Source organism: Oncorhynchus clarkii, chromosome 19 (assembly GCF_045791955.1).
Source record: "Oncorhynchus clarkii lewisi isolate Uvic-CL-2024 chromosome 19, UVic_Ocla_1.0, whole genome shotgun sequence".
Lineage (NCBI taxonomy): Eukaryota > Metazoa > Chordata > Actinopteri > Salmoniformes > Salmonidae > Oncorhynchus > Oncorhynchus clarkii.
The window spans coordinates 31,363,224-31,390,723 of NC_092165.1; the positions used below are offsets into that span (position 1 = coordinate 31,363,224).

General features: G+C 44.3%; 1 protein-coding gene and 1 pseudogene across 1 annotated transcript in view; both read right to left on the reverse strand.

Moving 5' to 3' along the window:
* Window positions 1-17,787: 17,787 nt before the first annotated feature.
* LOC139375035 (KIAA0586 ortholog) overlaps window positions 17,788-27,500 on the reverse strand; it is a 130,762-nt gene continuing 121,049 nt past the window's right edge. The window contains exon 31 of the mRNA XM_071116405.1: window positions 17,788-18,303. Coding sequence (XP_070972506.1) covers window positions 18,146-18,303 — 158 coding nt within the window. The 3' untranslated portion in view covers window positions 17,788-18,145. The remainder of the gene's footprint in view (window positions 18,304-27,500) is intronic.
* On the reverse strand, window positions 20,578-22,907 carry LOC139375496 (piggyBac transposable element-derived protein 4-like; annotated as a pseudogene).

Sequence of the window (27,500 nt, forward strand, 5' to 3'; positions counted from 1 at the left end):
GATAAATAAAAAACCTTTATGCGGACTGGTGAAATATCCTCACTTGTCTGAGTTTTCTGTTTTACTATCCTTGTGAGCACTTCTGGTCCCCACAAGGAAAGTAAAACCAAACCAAACACACACAACCAGTCCTGAAGCGTGTGTCTATATAGTGTAATTAAGCAAGGCAGCAGTTTGAGCTGAGCAGAGGCAAGTGATGAGGGTTTTACAAGCTGCTAACCACAAAACGATGGTGGAGTTTCGCTAAGCATTAAAAAGCACTTTAGGCTTCCCGCTATACATACAGAAAGCAGTAAAAATCTGCCAGAGTATATAAGGCTGCTCTGACTGCTGTCACTTTTCTACTGGTGAGGCCAGTTTTTATTTAATTTCACCTTTATTTAACCAGGTAGGCTAGTTGAGAACAAGTTCTCATTTACAACTGCGACCTGGCCAAGATAAAGCAAAGCAGTTTGACACATACAACAAATGAGGTAAGATAAGAGAGGTAAGGCAATAAATAGGCCATGGTGGCAAAGTAATTACAATATAGCAATTAAACACTGGAATGGTAGGATGTGCAGAAGATGAATGTGCAAGTTGAGATACTGGGGTGCAAAGGAGCAAGATAAATAAATAACAGTACGGGGATGAGGTAGATTGGATGGGATGTTTACAGATTTTTTAAACTTAATTTTTTAACCTTTATTTAACTAGCCAAGTCAGTTAATGAGAACAAATTCGTATTTTCAATGACTGCCTAGGAACAGTGGGTTAACTGCCTGTTCAGGGGCAGAACGACAGATTTGTACCATGTCAGCTCGGGGTTCTGAACTTGCAACCTTCCGGTTACTAGTCCACCGCTCTAACCACTAGGCTACCCTGCCGCCAGGTGCAGGGATCTGTGAGTACAGCTGGCGAGGGAATTACACAGCATCCAAAATGGTACCCGATTCCCTACATTGGGAATAGGGTACCATTTTGGATTAAATCTAAGTGAGATATGAGAGAAGGGTATAGTTTGGGGACGATGTGCTTAGAGATAGCTTGTCCTTCACAGTCTCATCTAAAAACTGCGCTAAACCAGTGGCGATTTTAGCATGTAAATCTTGGTGGGACAACAACAACAAAAAATGTGGGATGCATGCCAGCAAACAAGCACACACCGGCCACGAACGATGTATTTACAATACCGCGTTGGTGAAAATAGACCAAATTATTAGGGTGAGGCACATGGGCTACTAACATCTTACTACACAACATACACCTAGTATTACTTTCTTAGCTACAGTACACATATCGCCCTGGCATATTACATCATTTAATGCAGCAGCATGTAAGACATTTTTGGACTCACCTTGTGAAGAGGGCGCGGCGGTTCATTGTGGGCAAATTTTGTCATCAAAGTCTGTCATTCTCTGGATTTATGGTAGGAACTCGAAGAAAAAAAAACAGCCACTCCATTGAATAGCAGGCTAATGTTAGTGGTTGCTTTGCAATGCTTGGAGGATTCCTTCCAAACGACTCATTCCTTCCAAAGCTACTATACATATAATGTGATTTGACATCATTTTATCTGTGGCCAATGACCTTCTTGGAAGGACACTTGTAATATAACTCTATGGCAGGACCCACAGGGCAGACATTTTGGATGTCTACCCTTACTAAGGACTTAAACTTGGCGATGACGTACTGTTCCCATGAGTGACAGAGCACTGAGCAAATCACGGCGCAATGTTCCTATTTTCTGCTGACTCGCCCCACCACCACAGAAAGCACTGAGCTAGGCTGAAACACCTGCATATTGGAGCTGCCTTACTCAAGTGAACAAAAAATAGACCATGTGTGTATGCAGCTTTATTAACTGAATGATACACATATTTATATTTTTGCAAAAAATGTGGGCTCAAAGCAGGTGAATGACGGGCCCCGGGCCCTTAAACAGGCCCTGAAAGACGGGTCACCACTGAGCTAAACACAGCTAATTAGCTACATTTGAAGTCGGAAGTTTACATACACTTTAGCCAAATACATTTAAACTCCGTTTTTCACAATTAGAGATATTTAATCCGAGTAAAAATTCCCTGTCTTAGGTCAGTTAGGATCACCACTTTATTTTAAGAATGTGAAATGTCAGAATAATAGTAGAGAGAATGATTTATTTCAGCTTTTATTTCTTTCATCACATTCCCAGTGGGTCAGAAGTTTACATACACTCAATTAGTATTTGGTAGTATTGTCTTTAAATTGTTTATCTTGGGTCAAACGTTTCGGGTAGCCTTCCACAAGCTTCCCACAATAAGTTGGGTGAATTTTGGCCCATTCCTCCTGACAGAGCTGGTGTAACTGAGTCAGGTTTGTAGGCCTCCTTGCTCGCACATGCTTTTTCAGTTCTGCCCACAAAACTTTCTATGGGATTGAGGGCCACATCATTTTCCTTCCTCATGATGCCATCTATTTTGTGAAGTGCACCAGTCCCTCCTGCAGCAAAGCACCCCCACAACATGATGCTGCCACCCCCGTGCTTCACAATTGGGATGGTGTTCTTTAGCTTGCAAGCCTCCCCCTTTTCCCTCCAAACATAACAATAGTCATTATGGCCAAACAGTTCTATTTTTGTTTCATCAGACCAGAGGACATTTCACCAAAAAGTATGATCTTTGTCCCCATGTTTTAACGTGGTTTTGGAGCCGTGGCTTCTTCCTTGCTGAGCGGCCTTTCAGGTTATGTCGATATAGGACTTGTTTTACTGTGGAAATAGAAACTTTTGTACCCGTTTCTTCCAGCATCTTCACAAGGTCCTTGACTGTTGTTCTGGGATTGATTTGCACTTTTCGTACGTTCATCTCTACGAGACAGAATGCGTCTCCTTCCTGAGTGGTATGACGGCTGCGTGGTCCCATGGTGTTTATACTTGTACAGATGAACGTGGTACCTTCAGGCGTTTGGAAATTGCTCCCAAAGATGAACCAGACGTGTGGAGGTCTACAATTTTTTTTCTGAGGTCATGGCTGAGGTCTTGGCTGATATCTTTTGATTTTCCCATGATGTCAAGCAAAGAGGCACTGAGTTTGAAGGTAGTCCTTGAAATACATCCACAGATAGAGCTCCAATTGACTCAAATTATGTCAATTAGCCTATCAGAAACTTCTAAAGCCATGACATCCTTTTCTGGAATTTTCCAAGCTGTTTAAAGGCACAGTCAACTTAGTGTATGACCCACTGGATTTGTGATACAGTAAATTGTAAGTGAAATAATCTGTCTGTAAACAATTGTTGGAAAAATTACTTGTGTCATGCACAAAGTACATGTCCTAACCAATTTGCCAAAACTATAGTTTGTTAATTAACAAGAAATTTGTGTAGTGGTTGAAAAACAAGTTTTAATGACTCCAACCTAAGTGTATGTAAACTTCCGACTTCAACTGTACATATCCATCTGCTGCCGTTCACTAATCTCAAATTGACCATGGCGGTGTCCCAAAAGGCACCCTATTCCCTATGAATTGCAATACTTTTGATCAGAAAGCATATGCCAATGTCAATGAGGAAGTGTCACTTGAAAGTCCACATAACAGTGGTGACTTTGCAGGTTTGGTCTTGTAAGGCACATCTGGGCTGGATGAAACTGGCTTTTGGTGTGCTCCCTCTTCTTGAAGGGATGTTTCCTTGTTTTTACACTTACTTTGGCTTTAGTATATTACTCCTGTCCCAGAATGGAACATCCCTTTAAAAGCATGACCAGTACAAAAACAAACAAGAGGTGAAAAACAGGCTTGCTTCACAGAGCCAGAATTTTAGCGTAAAGCCAGTAACTGTCACTGATATCATCTAAACAAACGACTCAGATAATCCTACTGGTAGTGAGTCAGTCTTGTGCTGCTAGCAGGGGATGAGAATCTCTGTTGGGGAGATGACTTTGGCAACTCATTCTGTGACAGTTACAGGATGCATTTGAGTCCTTGTTTATTTAATCAACAGAAACTGAATTATACGGATCATGTCCACCTGAGGCTCCGGATGCCTATTTACCCCAACAGAACAGGACGCAATGCTCTCTATAGTCACAGCCTCAGTAGTACAATTGAATAGGTTTTACATTTTCAATAGTCTAACACACTGATGAATCATGAATTCAATGAATTATTTTGCCATTGAAGATCAAGGTGAATAGTTGTATGTGCAGGATCTGAATATGTTGGTCATTTTTGGTCAGTTCCTCAGAGGCAAAAAATGCAAAAGAGGTCCCAGAATGCTGGGCATTGATGCTACTTTAAAATTGCACATAAAACCAGTATTTTACCTTAAGACTGTCTGGGCTTTTAACATTTAATTGTATATCTTTAAGGCAAAACAAAATAAAACATCTCCAAGGAAATGCAGTCTTGGTTCTTCGCCATGGTGTCTGTGTCTGAGCAGAGAGAGATAACAATAGCCAACATCATCGTTCTCATCCAGCCAGCTGAGCTTGTTGTGTTTCTGTTCTCTTAATCTTTCCAGCGTTGCCACGGCAAAGTTCCACCGCCACCGATGCTGTCGTCATGGCAATGCCTCATCATCATCAGCCTCCTCTCCTCCCACACCCCCTATGTCCGAGTTATCCGGCCGGGTGATTTGTTTGCAATTAAAACGCAGTGCTCAGAGTGGCCTACAATATATAGATGAACAAGAGGCTGTGCCCTCATTTAACCGCGGTGCACAGTTCCTCCGAGGCATTTGGCTGCTCATTAACTGCTATTGCACCACTGCCTGTATCAGACTATATCATGCGTCATCAGACCAGACTTGGCATTCAAGTGCTAAAATGGAGGTGGGAGGTGAAGGAGCTTGCCAGGAAATAAAATAGAGGTTCAGTGATGAGTCGTAGTCTCCAATGGCGGCTGGTTTGGTGTCTGGTCTGGCTCCTACAAACAGTTGTTTTCATCTATTGAAAGCAGAGACTCCATGCAGGGGGCAATGAACTGGCCACTGCGCTACAGATTGGACATTGCTAGTGAGGTTATAGGAGATGCAAAAGGACCGTTGCCCAAAAATGACCCACAGTACATCAACAGTATAAAGTCATGTGTGTCATACATGTACAGGTTATAACCCTCTTCACATGACATAGTTCAAAACGTTTGAATATATGCTGCGTCGTACCATGGTAGTAAAAGCATCACAATGAACAGGGTCTATGTGATGGGCTTCCATCAAATAGATCTAGAGAGTATACTGGATAGGGAATGTGTAACGCTATACACAGTAGCTCCAGATATTATGTGTAACATTTAACATATCAATCACCGTCATGCACACAAGGGCGCATTCACTACGATCCCAAAGAGAGCCATAGGAAAATCAGTTTCTTGTAGTGGAAAACTTCAGAAAGATTCCTTAGAATGAAGCATAAAGGGCATACTTCCCGGATGTACATAAGATGACATTCATGACGTGAATTTGACAATTTCCATAGAGGGGGTTATAACAGCTAAGAAACCCAAAATTCAACCAATCGTGATATTTTAAAACTAGTAAAATATTAACACTAAGTGTCCTCAAAAGAAACTTAACAATCTCACTTATCGTTCTAGTAAATATGATACACAGACTTTCTATTGTCTCCTGTGGCCTTAAAGGGATATTTCAACTTCATATTCATCATCTCCAACCTCAACATACACTATATATACAAAACTATGTGGACACTCCTATTTCAGCCACACCCGTTGCTGACAGGTATATAAAATCGAGCACACACCCATGCAATCTCCACAGACAAACATTGGAAGTAGAATGGCCTTACTGAAGAACTCAATGGCGTTTAACGTGGCACCGTCATAGGATGCCACATTTCCAACAAGTCAGGTTGTAAAATTTCTGCCCTGCTAGGGCTGCCCCCGTCAACTGTAAGTGCTGTTATTGTGAAGTGGAAATGTTTAGGAGCAACAACGGGTCAGCCACGAAGTAGTAGGCCACACAAGTTCACAGAATGGGAGCTAAGTGCTGAAGCGTTTAGCGCGTAAAAATCATCTGTCTTCGGTTGCAACAAACTGCCTCTGGAAGCAACATCAGCGCAAGAACTGTTAGTCGGGAGCTTCATGAAATAGGTTTCCATGGCTGAGCAGCCGCACACAAGCTTAAGATCACCATGCAGAATGGCAAGCGTCGGCTGGAGTGGTGTAAAGCGTGCCGCCATTGTACTCTGGAGCAGTGGAAACACGTTCTCTGGAATGATGGATCATGTTTCACCATGTGGCAGTCTAACGGACAAATCGGGATTTGGCTGATGCCAGGAGAAAGCTACCTGCCCGAATGCATAGTGCCAACTGTAAAGTTTAATAGAGGAGGAATCTTTTCTACTATAAAACGCGCCATTTCCACATACACTACACTACAAAAGTATGTGAAAACCAGCTTGTCAAACATTTCATTCCAAAAACAAAAGCATTTATATGGAGTTGGTCTCCCCTTTGCTGCTATAACAGCCTTCACTCTTCTGGGTGTTAGATGTTGGAACATTGCTGTGGGTTCTTCCATGTCTTCCATTCAGCCTCAAGAACATTAGTGAGGTCGGGCACTGATGTTGAGCGATTAGGCCTGGCTCACAGTCAGCGTTCTAATTCATCCCAAAGGTGGGGTTGGTGTCAGGGCTATGTGCAGGCCAGTCAAATTCTTCCACATTGATCTCAACAAACCATTTCTGTATGGATTTCGCTTTGTGCATGGCGGTATTGTCATGCTGAAACAGGAATGGGCCTTCCCCAAACTGTTGCTACAAAGTTGGAAGCACAGAATCGTCTAGAATGTCATTGTATGCTGTAACGTTAACAGCAAATTGTACGTGCTTCAGCACTCGGCGGTCTCATTCTGTGAACTTGTGTGGCCTACTACTTCACGGCTGAGCCATTGTTGCTCTTAGACGTTTCCACTTCACAATAACAGCACTTACAGTTGACCGGGGCATCTCTAGCAGGGCAGAAATTTGACAAACTGACTTGTTGGAAAGGTGGCATCTTATGATGGGGCCACATTGAAAGTCACTGAGCTCTTCAGAAAGGCCATTCTACTGCCAGTGTTTGTCTATGGAGATTGCATGGCGTTGTATTCGATTTTATACACCTGTCAGCAACGAGTGTGGCTGAAATAGCCGAATCCACTAATTTGAAGGGGTGTCCACATACTTGTGTATATAGTGTATCTTGATGTTGAGGTGATGCTGGAGATTATGAATATGAAGCTGAATTTTTTTTACATTTCCCTTTAACGCAAATCCTTTTTAAAGTCATGAAAGTTTCAAGGTGGAACTTTTAGATATGTTTTAAAGTATTGATAACTTCTCCTAAAATAGCAAAGAGAATGCAGCATTGTTCTTCTCAGAGTAAAACACTTTGTCTACCGAGAGAGTAGAGAGAACATGGGCATAAATTCTATTTCAGACATGCTGTCCAGAAAGTGGTAAATAGAGGTCACTCACTCTTAAAGGGGCAATTCAAACAGCAAAGCGACTCCCTACCACTTTTTGTTGAGGTTCTGATAGGGTAAGACAGTTGAACTAAGCTCATGAGGCATTTATAAGTTATATTTTCAAGATTCAATGCCTGTATATCATTAATATAAAAGTGCATTCATTTGATGTAAAAATGGATGTACCAATCCCTGATTGCCCCTTTAAAGATTCAGTTTGAGCTTTTCAAGCCAGGCAGCATTTTCTCCTCAACACCCAGATCCACTGTTGGATTGCTTTGATAATATGATACGAGCCAGCTAATAATCACACAGTTTCTCTCGTTAAGACATGTTGGCAAACAGTGATGTAGGCTACTCTGTCCTAGTGCCAGGATTTCTGTGGTTTTGGTTGGAGGCCCAAACTTCCACAAAATATATTTTTTCCTTTTAAATCCCAAAACTGTACTCTCAAATTTGTCAATACTACCTCAGATAATGTCTAAATTGTGTTTGTAGAGAACTACATTTGTTAGCTGAAACTACATGAGGCATTTCCATGAGAAATAACATGCTTATAAATGACAGACACATCTGGAGTGTGTAGAGTCAGACACGCCTGTGACAGCCTGGTCCCCAAGGGGTAGAAGTGTGAAAACCAGAAATGTCAGACAGTTCTACCCAACCTCCCTCTTCCTTCCTACTCTCTGGCAGTAACACATAGAGCCATGTAGAACTGCTGATATGAATCGTCAAGAACAAGCAAAGGCTAATTTTGAGAAATTTTGAAATTGATTTCTACGGTAATACAGTGCAATAATGATTTACATAAACAGCACACAGCATGTTTCACATGACTAAGCTATCTTCTCACGAGGACAACAAAGGAATCAGGTTAATTGATCTTTGTTCATTCCACCAGAAACAATTTAAAAAAAAAATGTGTGCTGAAAATTTAAGAGACACAAAAGTCTTCAGAGTCTAATTTAGTATCTGTAGCCTACAGGGAGTAGCCTAGCACTTCAGCGGCACAGACAGGCAGACGTGTTCGGTGCTTGGAGCCTACGGCACTGCCCGAGGGCGCTGATTCTCCAGTTGGGAGCAACTAGTAGGCAAATTTGTATAATTTTCTATATTTACTTGATGAAGCTCATTCCAGTGCCTCTGTGCTGAGTTTCAGCTTTATGTTCTCTTCTACATCCTTGCATTATTCACTGTCTCAGCCTCTGCCCCCTTTTGATTTCCTGTTCTCCATCTGTGAAAACCCCCTGACGCAGCAACCTCAATCGGCTAAATAAGTAATCAGGACTGCATGCAGCCATGCTCAAATCACGGCCCTTCACTCAGATATATAGTGCTCAAATCACGGCCCTTCACTCAGATATATAGTGCTCAAATCACGGCCCTTCACTCAGATATATAGTGCTCAAATCACGGCCCTTCACTCAGATATATAGTGCTCAAATCACGGCCCTTCACTCAGATATATAGTGCTCAAATCACGGCCTTTCACTCAGATATACACAGTATATAGGCATATAAGGTCTATCACTCTATACACTGTAATAACTATTGTCTAGGGCTTTAATTAATGTATTTATTGTCTTCACGTTTTGACTTCTGAAATTAAAATGACAATGGGATTTGAGAAATTACTCCAATAAATTGTAAATATCCCAAAAGTTCAGTTCTGTGGTTGCCATAGCGCCGCCTAGGCAAAGAGCTCTGTAAAAACTCTGTAAAAATTATTTTGAATGTTTTTTTTATTTTGACTGCTCTGGGGCTTGATCACTTGGTCACCAGTAGGTACCCACCTGCTACATGTTCGAGAATAGAGGACCAGTACCTACTGGAGCTGGTCGTACGGAGGAACTGATCGTCGGAGAAGCAGATGTGGTGAACTGATGAAGCGCTCCATGGCCTGTTTGTCAGACTGTCTTTGTTTCTCTTTGGCTGTACCATCTAGGCCTCCTCCACTGAAGCTACAAGGTCTTTCTAATCCAAGCTGCCTCTGCTCCCAGCCTTTCATCCAAAGCCAAATTCAATCTCCGTTTCTTCCATGTCAATTCAAATGTGTTTGTTTGATTTCCTTTTTATTCACTTTGGAATAATGAAAAGCGATGTACAAGTTAAATGAATTATTATTAATTATTAAAAAACAAACTACTGTACTTCACTTGTAAATGTACCTTTTTGTTCAAAGACACTTACAGCCCACGCGTTGCTACACAACATGGGGCCCCTGGCTGTACAAATAGGAGGCTCTGTATGTGTAGTGTGGAGAGCCAATGTCCAGGAGTCTCTACAGCTGCAGAAAACAGCTGCCTGGAGCAGGGTTGGACTGAACATAGGCAAAGGGCATGGGGGTGGTGGGAGAGGACATGAGGGGCTTGATTGTTGTCTTGCTTCCTCTCTCCTCAGCGTGTCTTCCGTTTTCTCCCTTTCTCTCTTCCCTGACAAAGAGAATCCTGTCTTCTTGAGAAAAGGGTCAGCGATTGAGCACTTACTTCCACGGCATGTGGACACAACTGCTCCCTCTGTGGCAGTGTGAAGTCACCAGGAAGGTCAGCACCACTAAACCAGAACATCCACAGACACTGGTGTTGTCTTACAGCTAGAAACACCACGGACAAATGTAGATACTCTTCATTGACAGACATGTGTTTCTCTCACCAGGATCCAGGAACTGTGAGCATTTTCATTACAATTACAACATTGACACTTTCAATATACAACAGTCGGATGCATTGCACCATCACACTTTAACACACACTCATTGTCCCGTTCTTGTTGTTCTGTATATAAAATGTAACATAATATAGTTCTACCAATGTACTGTACTGTAGATTTCATTGAATCCAAAAAGAGAGGTGAACTGAATGTGAGAAATCTCCTGTAGGCTGGCTTGTTAAAATTAATGCTTGCATGGTTGAGTCAGATGTCTGTTGTTCCCCATTTCCTTTTGGCTTGCAGAATCTCCTGTTGAGATCGATTTGAATACAATTATGCCTTTTACACATCAATGAGCTGTATTGTTGACAACATATCAGGCAGCCAGGACTACGTGATTCAGACCAAAAGATTAGAAGGTAGATCAGCTTTAATATTGCAGATAGATTGTAGCGTCCATCAATGTGATTGTCTGCATCATTTCCAATCCCCCATATATATATTTTTGTAAATGTACACTACCGTTCAAAAGTTTGGGGTCACTTAAAAATGTCCTTGTTTTGGAAAGAAAAGCACATTTTTTATCCATTAAATTAGCATCAAATTGATCAGAAATACAGTGTAGACATTGTTAATGTTGTAAATGACTACTGTAGCTAGAAACTGCAGATTTGTAATGGAATATCTACATAGGCGTACAGAGGCCCATTATCAGCAACCATCACTCCTGTGTTCCAATGACACATTGTATTAGCTAATCCAAGTTTATAATTTTAAAAGGCTAATTGATCATTAGAAAACCCTTTTGCAATTATGTTAGCACAGCTGAAAACTATTGTTCTGATTAAAGAAGCAATAAAACTGGCCTTCTTTAGACTAGTTGAGTATCTGGAGCGTCAGCATTTGTGGGTTCGATTTCAAGCTCAAAATGGCCAGAAACAAAGACCTTTCTTCTGAAACTCATCAGTCTATTCTTGTTCTGAGAAATGAAGGCTATTCCATGTGAGAAATTGCCAAGAAACTGAAGATCTTGTACAACGTTCCCTTCACAGAACAGTGCAAACTGGCCCTAACCAGAATAGAAAGAGGAGTGGGAGGCCCCGATGCACAACTGAGCAAGAGGACAAGTACATTAGATTGTCTAGTTTGAGAAACAGATGCCTCACAAGTCCTCAATTGGCAGCTTCATTAAATAGTACCCACAAAACACCAGTCTCAACGTCAACAGTGAAGAGGCGACTCCGGGATGCTGGCCTTCTAGGCAGAGTTCCTCTGTCCAGTGTCTGTGCTATTTTGCCCATCTTAATCTTTTCTTTTATTGGCCAGTCTGAGATACAGCTTTTTATTTGCAACTCTGCCTAGAAGGCCAGCATCCCAGAGTCGCCTCTTCACTGTTGATTCCACGATCCGCCATCTGCAGCGATATACCATCCCATTTAATTTGTTTTTCAACGGGACAATGACCCAAAACACACCTCCAGACTGTGTCAGGTTTATTTGATCAAGAAGGAGTGATGAGTGCTGCATCAGATGACCTGGCCTCCACAATCACCCAACCTCAACCCATTGAGATGGTTTGGGATGAGTTGGACCGCAGTGTGAAAGAAAAGCAGCCAACAAGTGCTCAGCATATGTGGGAACTCCTTCAAGACTGTTGGAAAAACATTCCTCATTAAGCTGGTTGAGGGAATGCAAAGAGTGTGCAAAGCTCTCATGAAGGCAATGTGTGGCTACTTTGAAGAATCTCAAATATATATATATATTTTTGTTAAACACTTTTCTGGTTACGACATGATTCCATGTGCTCTTTCATAGGTTTGATGTCTTCACTATTATTTCACAATGTAGAAAATAGTAAAAATACAGAAAACCCTTGAATGAGTAGGTGTATCCCAAATGTTGACTGATACTGTATATATTTTTAAAATATATTTTCCTTTAAACTGTCCCCTAATATGGAGTAAACTAATGGATAACAAAACTTAGTATGTATAAGCAGGAAGTAGAAGCCTATATCATTTTCACGGACACAGAATATTTTACATTAGTTATCTTTTGTTCGTTTTAAGTCCCATCCTTCAGCTCCACTCAACCCTCCCATCTATCTCTTAACATCAATTTTTTTATTTCTACTTGCCATATATTTTTCAACTGTACTGTGATGTTTCACAAAAGTTCAGAAGCTTTCTATTCTCATCGTTTCTACAGATTGTAAATTAAAGATAAACATTTTTGCTAAAAGTATTTTTTATATTATTGCTCGATTGACTGAGACATTTCAAGCCACCCAGCAGTGCTATCTGCAGAGTTAGCTGCAGGTAAATGTTGCAATTCTTCACCCATTCCTGGACCTGTGACCAAAAACAAGCTACATGTGGACAGTACCCAAACAAATTATCTAATGATTCTGTCACTTCGTAGCAAAACCTGCAGAGCTGCTATGGTTGTATCCCTCACATATATAACATTCTATTGGTTGAAATCATTTTGTATAATAATTGAAATAAAATGTTATATGTTTTGAATCCGGTGTTGTTTTGCGTATCAGTTCATAAACAAGGTGCCATGACTATGTTTGTACTCAACTCTGCCTAACAATCTGACATATCTCCATATTTCAGGCCAGTTATCAAGGCTAAGCTCTGAGGGCTATAGCACGGATAGGACAAGGAGCCAGATGTTTCAACGGATGTATAAATCTGAAACATCTGCTTGGCATTTCCACTCACCACCAAATATGGTAAGACTGCTAAACAAGGCTGCTAAATAGCTAATCAAATGGCTACCCGGACTGCCTGCATTGACTCTTTTTTGCACTGACTCTCTTGCACACATACACATACACACTCACAGTATGTGGTGAGATAGTCTAGCTGCTGCTAGTCACTTTACCCCTAACTATATGTAGTGTACAGCTACCTCAATTACCTTGTAGCCCTGCACATCGACTCGATACTGGTACTCCCGGTATATAATAATGTTATTTTCTACTCCCTATATCTAGCCGTGTCATTATTTATATATTTGTTATCTTATCTCTAACTCTGCATTGTTAGAAAAGGACCCATAAGAAAGCATTTCACTTTTAGTCTACACCTGTTGTCTATGCATGTGACAAATAAAATTGGATTTGATTGAAAAGGAAGGCCAGTGGCTGGCAGTAGGAGAAGATGGAGAGTTATGGATTTTGGCCGACATACTACACATTTTCTCATCGGCGAAACATTTGCTCTCAATACAGTTTGGTTTCCAAAACTATAATCTGTTACGAACAGAGTAGGCTTAAGTTTTGTAGACTTTACCCTTTGTCAAAGTTTCCAAAAAATGGTGTTGTTTAGGAGTTCAAAGGCGAATGAACTTATTGCACACGCGCACTTCACAGAGTAGGAGTTCCCTTACCTTCTTACCCCTTTTTGCCCAATTTTCATGATATCCAATTGATAGTTACAGTCTTGTCCCATCGCTGCAACTCCCGTATGGACGTGGGAGAGGCGAAGATAGAGATCCATGCGTCCCCCGAAACACGATCCCGCCAAACCACACTGCTTCTTGACACACTGCTCGCTTAACCCAGAAGCCACCAATGTGCCACCTGGCGACCAAAGTCAGCGTGCATGCGCCCGGCCCGCCACAAGGAGTCATTAGAGCACGATGGGACAACGACATCCCAACCAGGAAGTCTTTGTCCCATCGGGCCAATTGTGCGCCGCCTCATGGGTCTACTGGTCACGACACAGCCCGGGATCGAACCTGGATCTGTAGTGATGCCTTCGACCACTGCGCTTAATCTGCTCGCGTTGGAAATGACAGGCCGGGGTCTATCTTCGGTTATCAATAAAAAATATTTGCCTACAGTATCGATAGGTGTGCTCAGGATTCTTAAACCTATCCATCCATCAAACACCGTCTCAGGTGGGAAAAGGAGAGGGGGTGATGTTCTGTTCCCTGATATACAGGGATCTAACAGCTGCCAGACACACACACAAACACCTCATAATGAAGCTCAGACTGGGAGAGAAAACATTCTGTAAAGTAATGAGCTCATTGGAATGCAGTTTTCTAGCAAGGGCGTATAGAGTTGCATGTGTCATTGACCGGCGAGCTTGATGTGACTGACTAGAACAGACTTCACGCCGAGCCTGATTTGGCTGACTAGAACAGAATTTACGCCAAGCCTGCCAGCCATGCGGTTCTGGATCCAGTCCAGTAACTATGGCCCTCCTGCTGGGTTTATCCCCATTAAAATTCAGTAGGGCCTAATAACAAGGCTCCTATACACCAATCAAATAGGGATGTGTCCAAAATGGCACCCTAATCCCTATGTTGTGCACTGCTTTTGACTAGGGCCCATAGGGACCAGGTCAAAAGTAGTGCACTATGTAGGGAACAGCGTGCCATATGGAACGCAACCCAGGATTCTACCTAATGAAGCCCATCACCTTAAGGAAACTAAAGCTGTTGTTTGTGTCCAAACAGACTACTCAGGATCTAAATCATTCATAATCTCATTAGTATATTATTTTAACTAACTGGCTCACGGAGTTGACGTTGACTGGGGCAGGCAGGGGGATAGATAGAGAAATACAGGGTTTCTGTCCCAAATTACACCCTATCCCCTATGTAGTGCACTGCTTTTGACCAGGGCCCATAGGGCTCTGCTTAAAAGCAGTGCATTATATAGGGCATAGGGTGCCACTTGGGACTCAAGCATGAAGTCCTTCCACATGATTAATTCAAGGAAAAAGCTCATTTGATATGCAGATTTAATTGCCATTTTGCGAGTCATCAGGGAGGGATCCTTTAGAATGAGTCGAAATGCAACGCTGTATACAATTAAACAAAGATTCAAAATACAAACTTCCACATCTGATGGTCTCCATCAACGTAATCTGAATGCAACTTCAAAGTTGACAGCATTCTTTTCAGACACATAGGCTCAAACAATTATCAGCAAGATTGTAAAAGCCGTGATCAATATGACCTATAGGTTTAACTGAGCCAGTAGAGTAGGGGCTTGTTGTGTGGTCCACTCTGCTCAGAGGCAGCAGCAGCGGACCTAAGAGTTTTCAGATGAGGCATTCATTCAATCATGGAACCCAAATTAAATGTTAGAAATATGAACGTTTAGTAATGCTTGAGAAGCAGTTGTACTGCTTTACCACAACACACACAGACACACACAGACAAGTAGCGTCTTCATCTTGAAAGACGATAAACATTTGTAGACACTACTAAGGGTTTTCCAAGTCATCATTACAACATTTTCAGAGTAAACACACTCTGCTCTACGGTCTAACCTCTCTATCCCACCACAAGTATGAATCCTTAATGTTCTGCATGGATTTATCCTTCCTTTAACACCTCAACGCTCACAGCGGAATCCTCCCTGAGGTTCAAATGGAATATGAATAACACGCACTCAAAGCCCTCCCAAACATACAGCCTCTTTCATATCCACAGATGGAGGTTCCTGTGGGGTAAAAAAAAAAAAAAAAGTTGTTTTAAGTGCAATTCTAACTACAGTATCTCCTCATAAGGATGTCAGTGGTTATGTCCCAAATGGCACTCTTTTACCTAAATAGTGCACTACTTTTGACCAGGGCCCTATGGTGAAAAGTAGTGCACTGTGTAGGGAATAAGGTGCCTATGGTTCATGTCAGGGTTAGAAAACTCCATGTTTGGACTGCCAGCACACATCTAAATCATGTCAGACCTCTCTCTGGAGTCCAAAGGGTGTCTCAGCTGAAAAGCTCCAAAGTAATATTGAAAGGGTGCCATCTCCGATGTGTTAAAATGCCACAGTGACGACAGTAGCGTTTACTGTAGCCTGGTTTCAGTCCTGATTGTGCTGTCTTGCCAACTCCTATGGTCATTGTCATGTCATACGCCAAGGAGTTGGCTAGACAGCATCGACAGATCTGGGACCAGGCTGGGTTTGCTGTAGGGTTGTGGGTAAAAATAAGTGGCGTCTTGTCCCTCGCTGCAGTGCATTCTGGTGCCTGACTGTGAGAGGAGAGTGGTCAATGTCACGCTCGATTTCCCTCCTCTTCCCGCCCCTCACATCTGGCTTTGATAAACAGCTGGGCTGGGCTGGCCGAGAGAAAGCTGGAGGCTCTGGTGTGGGGGTGGGGAGAGAGAATCCTCTGCACCCCTCAACCTCTGGTCTTTACTAAACAGTGAAGAGTTTTTGCCCCAGCTCAGAGATTAGCTGTAGCTCAGACATTTAAGACCAGCTCAGAGATTAGCTGAAGTTTGATATTTCCCCTGGACAGGGCCGGCTCAGCAATCCCAGCTAGTGACACACTACATGTATCTGAGGTCATCGTACTGTAGTGTAGTAAGTCTTACTATTCGACAGGAACGTGTGCCATGGCCCCAGATGGACTGGAGGACCTTGTCTGCATCCCAAATGGCACACTGCTTTTAACAGGGGCAAAGAAAGCTTTATGAAGGAAATAGGGTGCCATTTGGGACACAGCCCTTGATTTTCTGTCATGGAAGCATTTCTCAAGAGAGCATGCCCATCCAAAAAACTACTCCAACAATGTAGGATGAATTTCTCGTTTGAAAAGCTGAAATCAATCTTACGCCAATTTACATCAAATACTATTTACAATTTCAAAGAAGATACAAGGCAGAGAGAGAGAGAGAGAGAAAGCGAGAGAGAGAGAGGGAGGGAGAGCAGGAGAGGGAGAGCAAGAGAGAGAGAGGGAGGGAGAGCGAGAGAGAGAGGGAGAGAGAGGGAGAGCAAGAGAGAGAGGGAGGGAGAGCGAGAGGGGGGAGAGCGAGAGAGGGAGGGAGATTGGGTGAGGGAGAGCGAGAGAGGGAGGGAGATTGGGTGAGGGAGAGCGAGAATGACAGAGAGTTGTTGCAGATAGAGGTGCAGTTTCCTGGTCAGTGTCATGCCAGACCATCTGCCCTCCTGTCTTTAATCTCATTTCCTTCCTCTCTTTATCATCGAGACTTATCACTACACTGCATGGCCTGACATGGAGCTACATTTAATCCTGCTCCTCTACTTAGCTACAGCCCTTTACTGATTCAGTCTATCTGTGAAGTGAAACACAAGTCAAATGGAGCGATATTCTGTTTGGAGTCCAGGCTAACTCCATAGAGAGTGAGCAGCAGTTTATAGCAGATTCAACATATCGCCTTCATTTGGTGAACTTTGGATAAGAAATGGGACCCAACTAAGACGACTTCTCTTTGGTTTAGCTAGGAGGGAGAGGAACGCTCTTTTAGTTTCTCCTCTTGGCACACTTGGTGAATTGAAACAGGATGCTCATTAGGCTGGCGTTGTTAGTGTTGCGTACAGCACAGCAACATCAGATATACTGGCTGAGTCACAAATTCACTATTCCCTACACCGTCCACTACCTTTCGGGCCCTGGTCAAACATAGTGCAGGGAATAGGGTGCCATTTGGGACGGAGATACTATCTTCATCTGGGGCAGCAGGATATGGGTGTGTAATGAGGTGAAAAGCCAATCTCCTAGTCTAGTGCAATGTACTCTAGTAGCATGGCCATGACATCACACTGTTTACATGGGCTCGGGGAATAACTCAACAAAACATTTGAATGACTGGCTGACTTGTCTGAATATCACAATGTAGCTATGAAAACAACCACATAACTGATATGCCTGGAGTTGACTGTATTTAAATGAAAATGTGTATTTGAATGACATTTTTTTCATTTGCATAGGATAAGTATGAAGTTAAGATAACAGTTTATATAACAGTTGTTACTAAAACACTCAAAAGTATCAACTTTATTGGTAAAAAAATAACTATCATTGATTATTGCTACATACATTGATTATCTGACAGGCAAATTGGTCCAAACACATGGTTATTGGTTCCAGAGGTAAATAAACAGCGAATGTCTGAAGATCTTCACAAGAAATGGAATGTTATCTCTCTCTGCTAAGCTCTGTCCAGATCTGGTAAGAAGTCTTTAGTGGTCTCCCCATCGATCCACTGAGTGTGATGAAACGGAGATGGAAGTAGTAGGCGTCTTGGAGGCATTCTTCTGTAATGTCTCAGTAATGACTAAAGCAGGTCAGCAGCACTAGAATATGTCATTCCCTGATGAGTCTGTGTCTCCTCCTCCTCCTCCTCCTCCGGTGCTGAGCCCCAGACTGACAGAGCCCTCCTCCTCTTCTTCCTCTGGGCCGGTGAAGGGCAGCCGGACAGCCACCATTCTGGAGCCCTGCTGAGCCCGCTCCCCTGGAACATAAACACATATTACTCACTACATCAGTCACCCGGTCTGCTGCCTGCCTGACCAGCACAGTACAGCCTGAGTCCCAGCTCCAACCACCAGCCCTGCCCAGCCTCAGCCCCAACCCAACCCCAGCCACCAGCCCTAGCTCCAGCCCTGCCTCAGCCCCAACCCAACACAACTCCAGCCACCAGCTCTACCACCAGCCCTAGCTCCAGCCTCAGCCCCAACCCAACCCCAGCCACCAGCCCTAGCTCCAGCCCTGCCTCAGCCCCAACCCAACCCCAGCCACCAGCCCTAGCTCCAGCCCTGCCTCAGCCTCAACCCAACCCCAGCCACCAGCCCTAGCTCCAGCCCTGCCTCAGCCCCAACCCAACACAACTCCAGCCACCAGCTCTACCACCAGACCTAGCTCCAGCCCTGCCTCAGCCCCAACCCAACACAACTCCAGCCACCAGATCTACCACCAGCCCTAGCTCCAGCCCTGCCCAGCCTCAGCCCCAATCCAACACAACCCCAGCCACCAGCTCTACCACCAGCCCTAGCTCCAGCCCTGCCCAGCCTCAGCCCCAACACAACCCCAGCCACCAGCCCTAGCTCCAGCCCTGCCCAGCCTCAGCCCCAACACAACCCCAGCCACCAGCTCTACCACCAGCCCTAGCTCCAGCCCTGCCCAGCCTCAGCCCCAATCCAACACAACCCCAGCCACTAGCTCTACCACCAGCCCTAGCTCCAGCCCTGCCCAGCCTCAGCCCCAATCCAACACAACCCCAGCCACCAGCTCTACCACCAGCCCTAGCTCCAGCCCTGCCCAGCCTCAGCCCCAATCCAACACAACCCCAGCCACCAGCCCTAGCTCCAGCCCTGCCCAGCCTCAGCCCCAATCCAACACAACCCCAGCCACCAGCCCTAGCTCCAGCCCTGCCCAGCCTCAACCCAACCCAACAGCTCTACCACCAGTCCGAGCCTTGCCACTCCGCTAGCTGCTCCTCTATACATCTGTGAGTAGGACAGACAAGTGCTAAGCTGGCTGGTGGCGGGTCACGTAGCCTGATGAATGAGCCGTGTGTTGTGTAGGAGCCAGCAGTGTAGGGGGAAGTGTTTTTTCCACACACACACACCACACACCCACACACGTGGTGTAGGAGCCAGCAGTGTTTGGTAAGGTCAGTGGTGTTTGTACACAGAGAGATGTTCAGGCCTAGAAGGGCGAAGCACCACTAACGAAGAGCGGCAGCTGAGCCTGTGGCGGTGAAGCTACTGTAGGACCTATCTGCTAGGTGACTCACTCTGGAGCCAAGGCAGAGGTTCACTGCTTAGTTTCCTTAAAGGCTGCTCCAAAATATTTTTGAACTTAGATTTTTTTTGTCTGTCTGCCACTAATCCGTTCAATGAGTGTCTGGGTTTGTGAAGAGTGAATTGTGTGGCTCAGTTGGTAGACCATGACGCTTTTCCAACGTCAGGATCGAGGGTCAATTCCCACTGTGGCCACCCATGAGAAAATGTATTTGAGGATGAAAAAGTCACTTTGGTTAAAAGCGTCTGTTAAATGGCATATACTATTATATTCTAAGGACCCCATGTTATTACGATATCTAAGGAAAATATTACAAACCAAGAGCTCTCTTACACGGCAACTCCACTTAGATCAAATACAGCCACATCACAGTTAGCCTGTGTCTGCTAAATATATACAGTACATGAGGAGGTTTGGCTTTGACATTCGAGTGCTTATAGTTGACATGACTCTATTGAAGGAGTAGTTCACTGTTTTACAGCTTGACGTTAGACGATTTCTCACCCTGAACGTAGTCTATGGGGCTGGAGAAACTGTAATTCATGGTTCAGTTCTCTATATATAGCCATTACAAACTTCAGCTGCCTTTAGCCACCACATGCTACAAATCGATGGAAGTAATGTGAGCATGTTGTTTTTTTTTATGGCCAAATCACCTCCTGTGTGTTCGTTTCATGTTCATTAATTCTGTGTTCCCAGTCCAAAATAACCGCCCCCATTATAGCTGATTATAAATCCATAATAATACATATATTATCACCTAATGTTGTGCTAGATATTTTTATCAACTTAAGTTCCTGTGAACATTACAAGTTTTGAACTTCTAATTGCTATTTATGGCCTGTAGGCCTCATTGACCTGAGCTCATACATGTGAAAACTGAACCATATTACAAAATGTATGTCTGAACACATTAAAGACCAACAGTAACAATAACAGTACTAACAATAACAAAAACATTAAAATGTTCACAATCTGTCAATCAATGGTAGATACATTTTGTGTTGTTCTCATGCACATGTTGACAATACAGGCTGGTTGTTGCATGTGCCTGGCAAATATATGCACTGCGTTTATGGCACATAATGCTCGTTTTGACATCTCTTGGTGCACACAGATCGCCCCTCTTCCTCTTGTCTCTTCTGTCTCTGCCGGCCGTAGATCTAGCTTCTGGCCCTTGTATATCTCTCACCAATCCAGCAGAGGATGGCGTTGGAGGAAGGTGTTGGCGCCTTTGAGTGAGGGGTGCCACCATGGCTTTCCCCCAACTCTTCTAGGAATAGTCTCCTCTTGAAGAATTTCCCCTGCTTGCAGCCAGGAATCCCCTCCATCCACACGACAAGCCCGTTGTAGGCCGACACATCTAGGATGTTGAAGAACACCACCATGGGCCAACGTGTCGTCATCCTCTTATAAGAGTATGTGCCAGTAACCGGCAAAAGTGCAACAATCAGTAAACAAAATAATGAGTACATACAAGTGATACTTAGTAACATGAAAAATTGCATCAAAGCGTTGTTTTAATTTATCACATCCAAAACATATTTACATATTCAAATGACTAGAATTGACTCCATATTGTTCACAAACAACAACAGGTCTTATTTTTATGGTGCAGATAAAACAATCTGGTAATAGAAAAAAAAAGTACATGAGACTTGAAAGATAAAGAGTAACAAACCTTATCAAGGTTGTCAGCTCCTCTCTGTTCCTGTTGTAATCCAGGACAGCGCTGGGCTTCCTGTCCTCCCTGGTACTCACAGCGGCATCCCTGTGCAGAGTTGTCATCAGAAGCACATTCGTCTTTTTCTTCAGGCAGTAGGACACAAGTGTGTGTGTATCGGTGAATATCCATTTAGAGGAAAAACAATCCCTGTCCTTGGTAGTGAGTAAGGCAGGAGGCAACTCAGGCTTGTTCCTCCTGACCGTCCCCACCATGGTCATTTTCTTTGGAGCAGCTCCTGACCAAGAGCATATGAGGTGAAGAAATTGTCACATGTTATGTTGTGCCCCTGGAGACCTGCAGTCATTTCCAGGACCACTCGCTTCCCCTGGTTCCTTTCGGGAACACCGTCAGAAGGTTCCAATGGTTCCTTTCGGGAACACCGTCAGAAGGTTCCAATGGTTCCTTTCGGGAACACCGTCAGAAGGTTCCAATGGTTCCTTTCGGGAACACCGTCAGCAGGTTTGCCTGGTTCCTTTCGGGAACACCGTCAGCAGGTTTGCCTGGTTCCTTTCGGGAACACCGTCAGCAGGTTTTCCTGGTTCCTTTCGGGAACACCGTCAGCAGGTTTTCCTGGTTCCTTTCGGGAACACCGTCAGTAGGTTTGCCTGGTTCCTTTCGGGAACACCGTCAGCAGGTTTTCCTGGTTCCTTTCGGGAACACCGTCAGTAGGTTCGCCTGGTTCCTTTCGGGAACACCGTCAGCAGGTTTTCCTGGTTCCTTTCGGGAACACCGTCAGTAGGTTTCCAACAGGTCAGCAGGTATAAACCTACATGTTTCAGGTATAACTTGTCCTGGCATCACATGCTTCCCATATATTTATTCCATATTTACACAGTTTGCTTGGCATGCACTGTTTGAATGGGAAGCGTCCCCTAAATGTGACCAGACGCTCATCCACTGTGATGTCTGGACTTGGTTTATAGATGAGTGGCAGGCGCTCCACCCACTAGCGCCAAACCTCTCTGATCGCTGCCAGCTTGCCTTTTTGACGGCAGCCTGGTCTTGTATCATGGTTGTCGAAGCGAATCCCCCGAGACAACACCTGAAATGTCTGGAGTCCAATAGTGGCACGGAAAATCCCCCGACCAGACTCTGGATCACATAACCTGGTGGTAATTTGTTTCTGGTTCTGTACAAACCGGACAAAATCAAGAGATCCACGTATGCTTGGACGTCTGTCCGGTCTACCTCCTTCCAGTTGTCTTGGTAAACACATCTCCCCTCCAAGTTGGTCATGTTTATCACTATCGTTTCGATTGACTCTGTCAGGAACAGCTCGAAGCAGGATGTTATGTCATAAACCCGAGATATGGCGTATCTCATTGGCCCTGGGGTCATCCTGATAACATTTTCAGCCAACCTCTCCTCTCAGGTGGGGATGAAGTCCAGGATAAATTATTTGACCGGAATGTAACAACAACCTCAGCAGGGCCCTCTTCCTCATCGCTGGGTTGTTCCACATCGGTTGTCTCTTGGTCTGGATCATATTCTGTGTTGTCTTCAACTTCTGACACTTCCTCCTCTAATGCATCTTCACTGTCAGTTTCCTGGCTTCTCTCCTCCTCACCAGTGTCAGGATCAAATATATGATCAAGAGCCTCACATACAGTATATCGTTTGGTCATTGTGCTGCCACAGAATGAATTGTGAGCAATGCCTCAAAAAAGCTTTATATACCAGAGCTGCGAGAAAAGTTCTATATATTGTTGAAACAATGTTGCGATTGTTTGTGAGAATGCCAACAGGTGTGGTTCCCATGCGAGAAAGATTCTATTGGGAAAAGGTTCCCATGGGGGTTGCCATGGAAGCCAAGAAGGGAAGTGAGATGTGTGTGTGTGTATGTGCTCAAACACACATGCATGTGGGGTCTGGGAGAGGAAGTGTGTCCATCTGATGAATGAGCATGTGCCTGAACTCAATTTTAAACACTAATTGTAGTCTCACACATTTACTTCTAATGACCGGTCATTTTTGACCGGGAACACCACAGGTGTACAAAAGTTTAATAAAACACACCATATTTTATGAAAATGTGTGTTCAGATGCCCTGTGTGGACAAAGTAATGGAACCTTATGACAATCAGATTAAATGAACTACATTTTTCAGAGAGAAAATGTGTAAATCGGTCCAATTTGACCAGAACACAGCAGGAGGGTTAAGTAACATCAAACCAAATATGGAGTTGATTTCAGATGATTTGGACATCATTTTTGTAAACATGCTCACATCTCTTCCATAGATTTTTAGCTAGCGGTTGCTAAAGTTTGAAATTGCTGTTTAAAGTAAACTGAACCTTGAATCATAGTTTCTCCTGGTCCATAGACAACTTTCAGGGTAAGGAATCATCTAACATCAAGTAAAATAGTGAACTAGTCCTTTAACATTTATAAAAGTATTGGATGGGTAAGGAGGAAACTGCTGAAAAGTCTGATATGACCCTACTACTGATATGGCCCTAAAGGAGACAAATAAAGTTCCATTGAATTGAATTGAGTCTTTCGCAGTCTAGATAAGCATAAACTTTAACTCGTAGCGAGACAAACACCAATATAGTCTACAACCTTTGACCAGGGCTCATAGGGCTCAAAAGTAGTGCACTATTTGCGAATAAGGTGCCATTTGAGGCACTCTACACAGTGAGGTCCCAGTTCCCTGCGCTGACTGAGGCTGACAGGTTTGCTTATGCCAAGCCTCTGCCATATGGATGCACACAGATTGGTTGTGTTCTGCAACTCTGGGCTTGGAATTCACATGGAAGAGGCAGGCCACAGTAGCTCTCAGGGTTATCACTCAGTCAGATGGGGTATTTATAGTTCGAAAAGAGAAAGAGCATAACTAATATTGGCAGACTTAATTGAACCAACTGAAATATAGGTCTATAGGCCAATTCATTCCACATTATAGAATAGAACAGGAAATCATTACCAAATACCTTTCATATTTGAATGAGGTTCTTCCTTTGCTAAAGTCGAAACACAATCTGTCCCTAGAGTGGACCTTAAACGCATAGAGAGGTCAAGCATAACAATCAATATGGCAACAGTAGTCTTCAGCCTGAACCATGAAGGCAGCTCTCAATGAAGCTACCTACGCTTTGTCCGACCTTGCAGGCCAGCCAGGGGGAAAACAGCAGCCTGGCAATATTAAAGACATCACATTTAAACATGGTGGGTCTCGTGGGGTGAAAACTCTCCAAGGCCTAGATTCTCAAATTGACAGTGTATTTGCAAAAAAAAAAAAGATTAGGAAGGGCCCGAACACAAGGATGTCCGTCTATGCTGAGTAGATGGGCCAAACTTCAGGCAGGTATCATTTCCTCCATGAGGGATAGTGAGAGATAGAGAGAGGGGAAGAAAGAGAGAGATAGAGAGAGGGGGAGAAAGAAAGAGAGAGCCCCATGGCTAGCGAACACAACAGACGGCCTACACTACCTGGGGGGAGGTAAAAGACGAGTGGGAGTTGGAAAAGTACTGGAGGACAAAACTACTTTGAAGCCAAAAACACAAGTAAACAGCCCGTAGCTACAAAAGGCCCAAATAAGCTTGTTGGTGGAGGAAAAAGACAATAAACAACATGTAATAAAATATATATGATACAATTATTCAAATCTTAAATGGGGACTCTTAAAGTTGGTGGAGAGAGTGAATTGAAAGGAAAAGAAAAGGGATTTTGATATAATATTTTCCAGTATCATTGCCTCGTCAGAGAGACCGGCTGGGTCCCTCCCCTCCCCTGCAGCTGCTTGACTCTGGTCTGCGTCTCAAATGGAACCCTATTCCCTATATAGTGCACTACTTTTAACCAGTAGATCACTAAATAGGGAACATGGTGCCATTTTGGACACAAGCTAGCTTTGGCCTTTCTGCTGCTGGGTTCTCCAGAGACCCACCGTGTTCTCATGGCTCCCAGAGCACTGCCAAGTGTTTGAAGTGTGAGGAGCAAAAAGGAATGATTTTACTTTCGATGTGGGCCTTCTTAACAAATATTCACAGCTGCATGAAAGATCGAAATTGTGCTGCCAAAACAATCAGACACATGGATACAGACAGACAGGCAGAGGCAGGCAGGCATGCAGGCAGGTAGGGCAGAAAGGCAGCGCAGGCAGTCAGGGCAGAAAGGCAGCGCAGGCAGTCAGGGCAGAAAGGCAGCGCAGGCAGGCAGGGCAGAAAGGCAGTGCAGGCAGGCAGGCAGGGCAGAAAGACAGAGCAGGTAGGGCAGAAAGGCAGCGCAGGTAGGGAAGAAAGGCAGAGCAGGTAGGGAAGAAAGGCAGAGCAGGCAGGTAGGGCAGAAAGGCAGCGCAGATAGGGCAGAAAGGCAGGCAGGCAGGTAGGGCACAAAGGCAGCGCAGGCAGTCAGGGCAGAAAGGCAGCGCAGGCAGGCAGGGCAGAAAGGCAGAGCAGGTAGGCAGGGCAGAAAGGCAGCGCAGGCAGGCAGGGCAGAAAGGCAGCGCAGGCAGGCAGGGCAGAAAGGCGGAGCAGGTAGGGCAGAAAGGCAGCGCAGGCAGGCAGGCAGGGCAGAAAGGCAGAGCAGGTAGGGCAGAAAGGCAGCGCAGGCAGGCAGGGCAGAAAGGCAGCGCAGGCAGGCAGGGCAGAAAGGCAGCGCAGGCAGGCAGGGCAGAAAGGCGGAGCAGGCAGGCAGGCAGGGCAGAAAGGCGGTGCAGGCAGGCAGGGCAGAAAGACAGAGCAGGTAGGGCAGAAAGGCAGCGCAGGTAGGGAAGAAAGGCAGAGCAGGTAGGGAAGAAAGGCAGAGCAGGCAGGTAGGGCAGAAAGGCAGCGCAGATAGGGCAGAAAGGCAGGCAGGCAGGTAGGGCAGAAAGGCAGCGCAGGCAGGCAGGACAGAAAGGCAGAGCAGGCAGGCAGGGCAGAAAGGCAGAGCAGGCAGGCAGGGCAGAAAGGCAGAGCAGGTAGGGCAGAAAGGTAGAGCAGGCAGGTAGGGCAGAAAGGCAGAGCAGGCAGGCAGGGCAGAAAGGCAGAGCAGGCAGGTAGGGCAGAAAGGCAGAGCAGGCACACGTTGCTATGCAAAGACGAGCTCCAGTGTTTTCAGCTCAAGAACACACATGGGAATTTGGGTCTGGGTGAAATATTTGGATTGTGATTACACAGCCCTAAATCTCCTATTTTCCAATGAAAAAGTGTTTGGAGAGCGGTGAAGGATTGATCAGATGTCACTACAAATATTACTCTCCAGTGTTCCAGTGTTGTTGATTCAACTCATCTTCCCAGAAATAAGATCTGTTTAAATGAGGTGTTCTTCTCTCATGCTTGAGAGCTGTGGTTGATCACATTTCAACTGAGAAAACGTTTTAATGGTTTGTTTGGATCATCAAATTGCTAGACAAAGACGGAATCCCCCCAAAATACAACAATTCCCAAACATAGTGCACTAGCAGAGCCCTATGGCATTATGCTAAAATCTAGTGCACTATATAGGAAAAAGGGTGTCATTTGAGAAGCAACCATAGACTTAAAGTGAACACCAAAATGTTTAATGTTCCAATGTAACGGACATAAGAACCATCAATCTCAGTATTGAAGGTTCTTCTTCAGCCCACATAACAATGTGTATGTCATTCATAGAAGTGGCTATTCACAACAACCTTGAGGCTTAAATAAGAGTGGCAATACCAAGTATATAGCAAGATGTCTGTATGCATCTCTACACCAGTAAACATGGAGATAGCCTTCACATACCAGGCAGAAGAAAAAGACGCTGAAACACAGCTAGTGTGTGTTGTGTATCTCTACACAGCTAGTGTGTGTGTGTGTGTTTGTGTTTGTATCTCTACACAGCTAGTGTGTGTGTGTGTTGTGTGTGTATGTGTGTGTGTGTGTGTGTGTGTGTATCTCTACACAGCTAGTGAGTGTGTGTGTGTGTGTGTGTGTGTGTGTGTGTGTGTGTGTGTGTGTGTATCTCTACACAGCTAGTGTGTGTGTGTGTGTTTGTGTTTGTATCTCTACACAGCTAGTGTGTGTGTGTGTGTGTGTGTGTGTGTGTGTGTGTGTGTGTGTGTGTGTGTGTGTGTATCTCTACACAGCTAGTGGGTGGGTGTGTGTGTGTATGTGTGTATCTCTACACAGCTATTGTGTGTGTGTGTGTGTGTGTGTGTGTGTGTGTGTGTGTGTGTGTGTGTGTGTGTGTGTGTATCTCTACACAGCTAGTGAGTGTGTGTGTATGTGTG